This window comes from Trichosurus vulpecula, chromosome 5, assembly GCF_011100635.1.
Source record: "Trichosurus vulpecula isolate mTriVul1 chromosome 5, mTriVul1.pri, whole genome shotgun sequence".
In the NCBI taxonomy this organism is placed as follows: domain Eukaryota; kingdom Metazoa; phylum Chordata; class Mammalia; order Diprotodontia; family Phalangeridae; genus Trichosurus; species Trichosurus vulpecula.
In genome coordinates this window covers 1,207,358-1,218,098 of record NC_050577.1, presented here as the reverse complement: position 1 = coordinate 1,218,098, position 10,741 = coordinate 1,207,358, and the positions used below count along the sequence as shown (strand labels likewise).

General features: G+C 55.1%; 1 protein-coding gene across 1 annotated transcript in view; it reads left to right on the top strand.

Moving 5' to 3' along the window:
• The first annotated feature begins 976 nt into the window (after positions 1-976).
• The window catches only part of SLC25A13 (solute carrier family 25 member 13), a 105,672-nt gene continuing 95,907 nt past the window's right edge, over positions 977-10,741 (top strand). The window contains exons 1-2 of the mRNA XM_036759762.1: positions 977-1,045; positions 10,389-10,442. Of these exons, the coding sequence (XP_036615657.1) occupies positions 1,031-1,045; positions 10,389-10,442 (69 nt within the window). The 5' untranslated portion in view covers positions 977-1,030. The remainder of the gene's footprint in view (positions 1,046-10,388; positions 10,443-10,741) is intronic.

Here is a 10,741-nt window from a genome sequence, read left to right as displayed (position 1 = left end):
TATTAAATCTAGCTGAAAGGGCTGAAGAAGGGCAGAGAGGCAGAGAATCCTCAAATGCTTGCTGGGGGTGGGGGGAGGGTGAGTGCAGCGGCCCCTGCGTGAAGAGGGAGGACATAGACGTGATAAGCACACGAGAGGAGACATGGTGAATGGGAAGAATGGGGGGGCAGGAAAGGCTTCCTACAGAGGGGGCTCCCAGTTCAGCCCCAGAACCTTAGAGGCGGAGGTGAGGAGAGAGGGCTGCCAGGGGGCAGCAGGACCCGAGGCATCAGGGTAGTCTCGGGGTCAGAGGAGCCGCACCATGTGGCGGGCAGCAGACGGATGGGGGAGGGTCGTGGGGGGCAGGATGAGCTCCCACCTTGCCCGATGTGAGGCTGGCGCTCAGGAGAGAGCCCGGGGCTGGATGTGGGGAGTGGGGATGCTCTGCAGGGGCCACGGGAGGGGCAGAGGAGGGGCCCGGGACACGTGCGCGGGAGCACGTAGTGACCCCCCCATCGCATCCGTGCCCAGGCCCCAAAAGGGGGGCCCAGCCAGCATCGGGAGCCCCCCAAGTCAACGCAGCCTCGGGGTCCCAGCGCCCACGTGGGTGCCAGAGTACTGAGAGGACACAGACCCTCCTTAGGGCCCGGGGGACACGGTCACGTGTAGTCCGTGTGGGAGGGAGATGGACAGATGGGGGCGATCTCAGGCCCCATTTATGAAGGGAAACTGAGGAAAGGGGGCGGGGCCATCGGTGTCCCGTCCTACCCACAGCTCACCGCAGCCGCTCTTCTCTGGGGGCACTTTCGCCCCACCCCCTGGGAGGCACGTGCCCGGAGATGCCCCGCCCCCTCTGCGTCACGTGTCCAGCTGCTCCCCCGAACCGTAGAGCGGTGGGGCACGCGCCCGCGGGAGCAGCCAATGAGCGCTAGCCTCGGCCGGCCGGCCCCGCCCCACACGGGCACGTGATCCCAGGCGCCGGCAGTGCGCGCGCACCCGCTTGCTGCCGAGAACGCGCCTGGGTCCCGTCCTCAGCGCATCCCTGCGGAGCATGGCGTCCGCCAAGGTGAGAGTGGGGGCCTTGGGGGCCCACGTGGGGGCGCGTCCCCGCGGGAATGGGGCGTCCGGGGTGCGTTGGACACGGGAGGAAGCTGAGCCCCACCCCCCGCCTGGGAGGCACAGGAAGGGTCCATTCTCCCTGCTCCTGAGTGCTTCGCGCCGACACCGCCGCTCCGCGAGAGACGGTGGAAGGAAGGAGGAAAGAAGGGGACCCCCCCGCGGGGTCCATGGCGGGGGTGTGCGGGGAGAGGGGTGCAAGGCCCTTGGGCTGCTGGACCGGGGAGGGGAGGTGGCTGCGTGCCAGGTGCGGCTTGGTGTCAACAATAACCGTCATTCAACAAGCATTGATTAGGCGCCTACTGTGTGCCAGGCACGGGCCAAGCGCCGGGGACAGAAAAAGAGGCCAAAGATGGTCCCTGCCTTTAGGGAGCTCACGGTCTAATGGGGGAGGAACATGCAAGCAACTCCGACCAGACACACTATATACGGGATAATTAGGGAATAATTAACAGAAGCGGTGGGGGAGGGGCGAGCCTGGAGGCCCAGGCCATCCCAGAGTACTCGAGTGGGCGAGTAAGAAAGAAACGGGCGAGGCTCTGAAGAGCCTGAATGCCAAACGGGTCATAGGGAGTCCCTGGACTTTACTGGGTGGGGGACTCGATGGAGGAGGAGGGACACGAAAGGGAGAGGCTTGAGGCAGGCGGACCCTGCCCCAGCTGGGCATTTGTCCAGGGGGGAGGTGACTGAGAACCTGGACCAGGAGGGGGAGGGGGTGTCTGTTTCAGAGATGGGGCAGGTAAAGGTGAAATAGACAGGCCTTGGTCACTTACATGTTGGGGGAGGGAGGAGTCCGCCCTGACTCCCAGGTGGGGGGTGGGAGACATGGAAGTGGGGAGGCGTCTGGTTCTAGTGCGATGTGAGAAGGTCGTCAAGTCCAAGGGGCCTGAGAGGATCCCCGAGGGATGTAGCCCCTTCCTGGCGGCGTCTTTAACTCTACCGACATTGCTCTGGTGTGTGCATTTGGATCATGGTCCGTGACATTCAGGACATCTGTCCAGTTAAGGCCACCAGCTGTCACACTGTCATTCATGAGCTAGTTTTTTCACCCAAAACCGCAGCGAAAGTTTTCAGTCTGAGTTAGGAGACACTCAGCATTTATTTACAGAGGCATTTCCTCCTCCTTGAAAAGGTGATTTGGGTGAGTTATACGGACACAGATCCCATGCAGGTGGAACCTTTGAACTCCCCGGCCTCTTGGGTGCCTTTCACCTTTCACCCCGAAATCCAGATAAGTAATAGAGACGAGGACGGAATGAGGGCTAGGAAGCAAGCCAGGCGAAGCATTTGAGGAATATGGGAGGAAAGAGGAAGCTCTAATCAGCTGGCTCTGGAGAGGGTCTACAAGAAGGGTCTGAGTTGAGGAGGACTGAGAAAAACTGTGGGGCAGAACTGTTGGGGAATCATGTGCCACCAAGTGACCCTTTCAGGGGGCGCTTCAAAGGAAAAGATCCTGCCAAGGTGGGGGTGGGTGGGGAAAACTGGCTATGGTCAGCCTGGTGCCATGAGTGGGCACACTGACTTAGAGTTACACAACTGCCCTGTGGAAGAGGGGTCAGCCTTTTGGGCTTGGACAGACCCAGGGCAGCATGTGGGACCCATGGAGAGAGTTTGGTGTAAGGGAAAGGGGCCATCTCCAAGTGGTGTGGACGGCTGTTGGTCAGATGGGTTGTAGAAGAGAAGGGTACTTTCCCGGCTTCTGGTTTCCCTCTTGGCCCTCCCTGTGTTCTCTTTTAAGTGAGGAGAAGGGGCCAAGGTGGAAGCCTGGGGGAGAAGGCCTGGAACCCCTGGGGGTGGGGCAGGGAGCCATCAGTCATAGACAAACAAAGGGATTTTCTTGCCTTCGTGAGAGATGTGGGTAAAGTTGAGTCATGTGAATTTGAGGCCTCATGATTGAACCAGCTCTCCCTGGCTTGGAAACAGCAGCAGGAGAAATTGAATGGTGGGGCTGAAGGGAGAGCAGTCGAGATGGGGGTGACCGGCGGGGAAGAGAAGGGTAGAAATGGGGCTCCAGTATTGTGAGCTAATTTAGGAGAAGGTAGCTTCCAGCGTTTAGAGGTGGCCAGCGGATGACCCCTCCTCCAAAGGTGGCCGAGGTCCAGCTGAAGTAGGATTTGTGTGAATTGGGGGTGTTGATGAGGACCTGGATAGGATTGTAGGTTGTGGAGGCATCTGCTTAGGGATGAGGAGGAGCTGACTCCATGCTCAGTAGAGGACTTTTGTCCTGTTTACACATACTGTCTGCTTGGTGCAGATACAGAACCTGACAACCACCTTTTTTTAGCCCTTGGCAGTGATTTTTATCTTGTTGACAGTTTTTGAAAAAACAAAAAAGTCCATGTCTTGGTCCCAAGTCTGTGATCTGGTGTGACCTGTGGGCATGTCCCCGGCCTTCCTTCCTTCACATGGTTTTTTCCAGTGAGGACGTGTCTGATGGGGTTGTGGGCACCTGTGAGAGGCTCTGCTGAATGCTAGCGCAGCGCCTCTAAGCTAGACCTTCTCTTGGGAGATCCGCCTCAATCTTGCCTCCATCCCAGCCATCTACCAGTGATGCTTTTGGCAAGCCTGTGTCTCCTGGTTTGGTGCCTCCCTGGACAATAGCAGGCATGTCCTGAGTGCTTCCTGTGTGCCAGCCAGGCTCAGCAAACGCGCTTGTATGGTGTATGGAGGAGGTCCAGGGCGTCCATACAGCCAGATATCCTTCATGGGTTTTTGTTTCTTTTTTGGAGGGGGGAAGGCAGGGCAATTGGGGTTAAGTGACTTGCAGTGTGTCAGGTGTCTGAGGTCACATTTGAACTCAGGCCCTCCTGACTCCAGGGCCAGTGCTCTACGCACCGCGCCACCTAGCTGCCCCATCCTTCATGTTTTTGAAACTGGATTGTGAATTTCCTGTTCTGTTCCTTGTCAGTCACACTGTAACATTGGCATAGCCATGTGTTCCCTTTGAGAGATTCCCTATAAGAGGAACCGGTCCAGAGCTTCTAGGGAAGTCCTCTCTTTAAAACCCTGCCTTCCTTCTCCTTTGCCCCCCACCCTAGAAGGCTTCTGGGAAGACCCTCTGCTATCACCAGCTTCCCCTCTCCAGCCTCACTGGCTGTCTGCTAAGTCACGAGCTGTCCAGTGACCCATGTGCATCCCAAAGGGTAAAAAAATAATGGAGCTTCTTAAAGGTGTTCCAGTTAGCTGTGGCTGGGGAGGGCTCTCTGCAGGGACCTTGGCCCTGCCTCTCCTGCCCCAGCTCAAATTCCTGGTCTCCCTAGTGCCTGCCTCTCCCAGGTATCTGCATGTTGTTTCCTCCCCCAGCAGAGTACTCTCCTCGAAGGCAAAGAGAATGTTTTTGACCCCCTTTGTGTCCCTTATCGGGTGTTCCTGGAGGGAGGGGACTCCAGACAGGCCTCCTGCAGCGCTGGCCTCCTCCTCCTCGGCCTTGTCCTGTGACACCCCAGGTCCCCTGCCTGGGAGGCTCTGCCTCTTTCTTTCCATGATTGCCCACAGCTGCCCCAACATGCATCCGGGTGTGACTTTTTCCTCAGTAGAATGGCAGCACACACCTGAAGAGCAGGGCCATCGACTTCCGTTTTGTCTTTGGCTGCGTTATTGATGCCCCTTTTCTGGGGTCCAAGCTTTCTGCCCTCGGGCTGATGCTGGGCAGCTGCTTCTCTGACAGCTTCCTGTTGCTGTAGGAGAGTAGAGTGGTCAGTGGTGCCTTGTACCTTGATCTGCCCAACACACCCAGAGTATCTAACAGCAAACAAAGCCTTTCAGCCCAAGGACCTCACTCTCCCCAGCTCATGCTGCATGTTGCGGTTACAGCTGGTCTCAGAGGGCCTGGCCTGTGAGAGGTGGGATGAGGACACTGAGGCAGAGAGGGGGCAGGTGAGGACCCAGCAGACTGACCCCCATCGGTAGCTCCAGGACGGGAAATGGCTTCCCTGAGGGGTGACTGCGATGAACCGCTCTGCCCGTTATTAGGGCGGTCTCCGGGGCCCTGGCAGAGCTGCCGACTAGGGGGAGATCTTGGGGATCTGGGCCTCAATGAACGAGCTGGTGTTCAACTTGCTTGTGGCCAATGGTGAGAAAATCCGAGGCAGAGCCGCCGCTGCCGCTGCCGCCTCCTCCTCCTCCTCCTCCTCCTCCTCCTCCTCCTCCTCCTCCTCCCCCCCCCCCCCCTTCCTTCTCTGGGCAGCATCTCAGGGATGACTTTGACCTCCTCCTTGTCTCTCTGTCTCTGTCTCTCCCCACCTCCCTTGAGCCCTGCTTCCATTGCATTTGGGCCCTTGAGACCACACCTTTGGCATTTTGATGACAGACGGATGAGTGATTGGATGGCCCCCGCATCCAGGGTCCTGGGGCTTTGGATCCCCAGGGAAATGGGAATTGGGGAGAATTCACGCTTTTTTCTCATCCAGCCATCCTTGTAATGTGCTCCCTGGCCTGGAATGCCCTTCCTCCTCACCCCAGTGTACACATCAAGCCCAGAGGCCTTCCCTGACCCTCTCCCTTCCAGCCCAGAGTCTTGTTTTAACTTGCTGGGGGAGGGTATGTCCATGTTGGCTCCCTCTGTAAAGCAGAAGCTCCCAGAGGACAGGGCTACAATTGGCCTTTTGTCTTTGCATCCCTAGTGCCCAGAACCTCACAGTAACTTAATAAAATGCTTTTCTCAGTCCCCTGTCAGTTTTGGGAATCAGATCTGCCCCAGTAACAGTAATGAAATCACTGCGGTGTATCTTAGGCACATCCTCAGCCAGTGACTCCTGTCCTAATCCTACCTTCCCCCTCAGGGTTCTTTCTGTTCCCTATCTCCCCCTGGTAAATGTGGCCCAGCTTCCTGATGGTCCTGGCTGCTACAAGCTTCCCCTGGGACTGGAAGGCAGCCCTCCCCACCCCCCCCCCACCCCCACCTCCTGGGTGGCTAAGCAGTCCAGTGCCCAGCCCCACTCTGCTTTGCACATAGTAGGTGCTTCATTGCCACTGAATTGAAATATCCTTTGTTCCCATTTTATAAACTTGGGCTTCTGGTCACACACATTTTGTGTCAGGCACAGAATTTGATCCCAGGCCTTCCTGACATGGATGTAACCGAGTAAGGGCTCCTCAGGGCAACACTGCTAGGTGGCTGCCAGCCACTCGTAGAGCCCTCATAGAAAATGAATGGGTTTTCCCTGGGAGCCTCAGCTAGCAGTTGTCACGCACGGTATGGTTACTCACTTCTGCTTTGGGGGGAAATCTTAAAATGTGCCATCATTTTTTATACTAGTTTTGGGGAGGGGTGGAGTAGTGAGGAGGCAATTGGGATCGAGTGACTCACTCAGGGTCACACAGCTAGTAAGTGTCTGACATGGGATTTGAGCCCAGGTCCTCCTGACTCCAGGGCACCACCCAGCTGCCACCCACCCCACTCAGTGCAGCTTTGGCCCTGAACTGTGGCCCTGCGGCAGGGCCTGGCTTCCCTCTTCCCTGCCTGCAGCTTCTGGGTGGGTGGGAGCTGGTCAGCGCTGCTGCCCCAGGGTTCTTGTGCTGACCTTCCGCTTTCCAGGGCTCCATCCCATGGGGCTTTGGGATCTGAGGGCCCCACCCTGGTACAGATCCCCATCACTTCACGCCTGGCCTGTTACTACAGCCTGGGGTAGGTTCTGCCTGCCTCTGGTCTCCCCCCATTCATCCCCCAAGGTCTGACCCTGCCACTCCGCCTCAGTAAACTTCCCAGACTCCCTGTGATAAAGCCCGTTATAACCTAGACCCCTCCGGCCCTTCCAGTCCTTCGGCTTATTTCCCGACTTGTCCTCTTTGACCCAGAGACTGCCCCCATCCCCCTGGCCCTGTGGGGCCTGGAGCCCTCTCTCCCAGTAGGAAGCCCTTTTCCTCTGAGTTATTTAGTATTTTTTCCTGCACAGAGCCTATGTGTATGGATTTGTTTGCCTGTCATCTTCCCCTTTAGATTGTTAACTCCTTAGGGGCAGAGACTGCCTTTTGCCTCTTTTTGTATCCCTGGCACTTAGCACACAGTCGGTGCTTAATACATGTTTAATTATTTGATTTGTAATCCAGGGCTGAGCTTAGTGCTGGACAGTCTTTGCCATCCAGAAGCTTCTTTTCCACACTAGATGGACAGTGCCCATGCAGGAGCGGCCAGGGAAGGGCCAAGATGATTTTTCCTTCTAAAAATACAACAAAACTTTATTTAAAAATGCACAATCTGGCAGGTTGACTTTCCCTGCTGTAGTTTGCTGAGCCCTGGTCCCAGAAGTCCCTGGGAGATGAAGGGACCGTCCATCAACGACACGTGTCTGAGAGCAGGACAGCAGTGACCACGGTCAGAGATGGGAGGTGGCCCCGGGGGGACAGTTGGCCTTTCCTTTGAGGCTTTGGTTTTGACTTAGGGCCAGTTGAGGGGGCATCTGGATCCCAACTGAGGACTGGTAGATGGGACCCTGGGAACTTCTGAGCTTGAGCTAGGAAGGGACTGGCCATTTGGGGCTAGCCCGGGTGCCTCCTCTCAGGTTTTATGTTGCTTTTTCTTCATCCCTCTCTTCCGTGACCCCTGGTGATGAATCTTTAGAGCTGGTGACCTTCAGACTCATTGGCGGGGAGAGGGATTAAGTATCAGGTAGCGTTTTGGGGCCTGCTGTCAGAGCTGGCCTCCTGGAATGACCGACAGTCAGAGTGGGCAGAATTGAATTAAGCGAAATGGATTTGAGATCAGTGATCAAGCTCCCTTTACAAATGCAAGGTTGGGACCCTTGTGACTAGAAAGTGTAGCAGTTTTAGCTCTTAGGCTGCTCTGACTTGACTGTGCAGTCTGGGGCGGAAAAATGAACCATCTTTCCTCTGTGGCATTCTTAATAATTTCTTCCTATGCGATTCTTTGTCCATCCTTGCTGGAGTAGTTGTCAAGTCAGCCAGCTAAGCAGTGGCGTTACAAATAGAGTGATAGCCCTGCTCTCCAGGAGCTTACAATCTAATAGGAAGCCACCCTGTGGAGAGGGTGAAGAGGTAAAGGCACCTGGGGCTGGGGCATGCTGGAGAAAGCCCAGTCAGAAATGCAGCCTGAGGGGCAAGGTTTGGGTGGAAGTTCTGGGTGGATTTGGCCCCCCCAGAGGGAAAGGCTGCAGGGGCCGTGGGCACTCCCTAGTGTGAAGCCACAGCTCAGCTCCGGGTGAGCTTCGGAGTGAAGGGATCCACTGTTTTCTGCTTTCCACCTCCCCTGTCTTTTCAGATGTGTCTTAGGGTGGTTCTGTATATGAACATATTTAGATAGTGAATGATTCATTAAAGTAGTTACAGGGGCCATGGACCCAGGGCCCGGATCAAAAAGATGGCCACTAAAGCCTGTCAGAAGGTAAAAGTCAGAGGCCCAAAGACAAGCCAGTGGCCCAAGTGGAACCCTGGTCAGCACTAGTTGGAAGTTGGGTTGGTAGGGATTCCAGGAAGAGGTCCTGGCAGCGCATCTCCAGACAGAAACTGATGGTCTGTTTCTAAAGGTCACGTTTCCTGATTCTCTGCTGCCCTCTTTTCCACTGTATGTGCTTGGTGCAGACTCCTTGGGGTAGGGGCGGGCTCAGCTGGTCTTTGGAGATTGGCTTAGTGTGGCCTTCCTACCCACACTCCCTTCCAGGCCACTTTGAATGGAATTGAAAATGGGCCAGAGAGAGTGTGACCTCCCTACTGTCACCTCCTGTTCTGAACTCTGTGGGGCAGTCTTTAGAGAGCCAGCTTCAGGGTTAGGAAGGCCTAGGTCAAGCCCTGCCTCTGGCTGTCCAGGCTGTGGCTGGACAGCTGCCCCTGCAGCTTCCTAAAATGGCAAGTTTTGGAGCCCCTCCCCTAACTTATTTAACCACCATCCCAGCTCTGTCCTGTCTGATACTTGAACCTAAGTGTGGGGTTCTATATGACTTTACACTGTTTCACTGTGGTGCTAGGATAGTGGGCTGGACTGAGAGTCAGGGAGATCTGAGGTAGAGGTCTGCTGCCTCAGTTTCCTTGCCTGTAAAATGGAGCTGTCTCCTCCTCCCCCTTCCCCCAATGTAACAAGAGAGGGAGAACGCTTCATGAAGTGAAAGGTGCTTCCCAGATGCCTGCTCTGGTTGTTGATTGATTTCCTCTTATTGGCTCGTTAGGAACTCCAGGGAGGGAGGGCAGCAGAGGGTCAGGAATGAACCCCTCTGTCTTTCTGTGTATTGTGCCCTGTCCTCGGTACTTGGGCTAGGTGTTTACCACTGAAAGGTCAGAGAGAAATGTCCAGGGGCTCCAGCCCCTAACAGCCCTTTGAAGACATGGGGGTGGCAGGTGCTGGCATGTGCCTCCGTGACTGTCAGTGTGGTGTCAGGGTGTTTGTTAGCTTTGTCCCAGACCCTTGGGGTTCCTCCTGGACACATGGGGACAATGGGGATACTTGTCATGCTCACCTCATTGTGCAGATCCAGCAGTAGCCAGCCGGCACTTCTCATGGACTTTGGTTGTGAGGAGCGTTTTCTTAGCCCCCATGTCAGCATAAAGCTGGGGACTCCGGTCATCTGGCCTGCTCCAGGAGACTGTCCCTTGGGTCTGCAACCACGAGTGCCACGTCCTTTTGGTCTCTGGGCAACAGCTCTCTCCACCTTCAATTGAGGGGCCTCTAAAGCCTGTCTTGGGGAGGCCTCGGGTCTGGGCCAGCCCGGCCAAGAGGCATGATATTAGGGAGGCCACAGACCGGGAAGGTTTTGGCAGTAGCCATTATCTGGAAGACCTTTTCCTGAGTCCTGCAGGACCCTGTGGTCTGTCCTTAGCTGAAGGCCAATGACTAAAGCAAGGAGACAGATCCTTTCAGTGGCTTTGGGCCTGCTGCTTATAGGCTGTGCTTTCCAGGAAACTGGGATGGGTCCAGACTGTGCAGAGCCTGTCAGACCCACTCCCAGAGTGAGGCTGGGGACCCCAGGGCTCCCCCAAAACTCCTCTGGGATGGACCAGGTCAAAACTTTACATAATAATATTAAGACGTTTTAATTTTGAAGATGGAGTAGACCTAATCCACACCAACAAAAGCTCTTGGAAGTCCTCAGAAGTTTTGAAGAGTTCAAGCAGGGGTCCTGGAATCAGAAAGTTTGAGAATGCCTGCTTTAGAGAATCATTTTCCACTTTTCACACACTGACCATTCTGAAGCTTCATTATCTTCTTAGCCCTGAAATATTTGCTGTCCATTGAGGGATTAGCTTATACGCTGTGAGGATGAGAGCCCCTGATTTCTAACCTCTGTTTTTCTTCTCTCTGCTTCTTCAGATTTATTGTAACATCATGAATATCTTTATGTTTATAGGTGACTTTAACTAAGAGGGCGGATCCATCTGAGCTGAGAACCATATTTTTAAAGGTCAGTATGAAGGAAATTCATTGAGTCCTTTTTGTGTGTGCTGTGATTTAAACCTTTTCTCAGCCATTTCTTTTCTCATTGGTACATGTAAACACTTAACCATGAAAGATCAGCAATCACTCTGGGACATAGTTTTATCTGTTAGGAAGAAGGAAGGACATCATTTCATTGTGGCAGCCTGGGTTTGGAAGTATGGAGGAGGAATCATGGCCAGAGAGTCCCCACTGTCCTGTCAGGCCAGCATTTCCCTCTCTCTCCTCCTGTGAGGTTTAAAGGCCTTTGTAAAGGTTTCACTATAC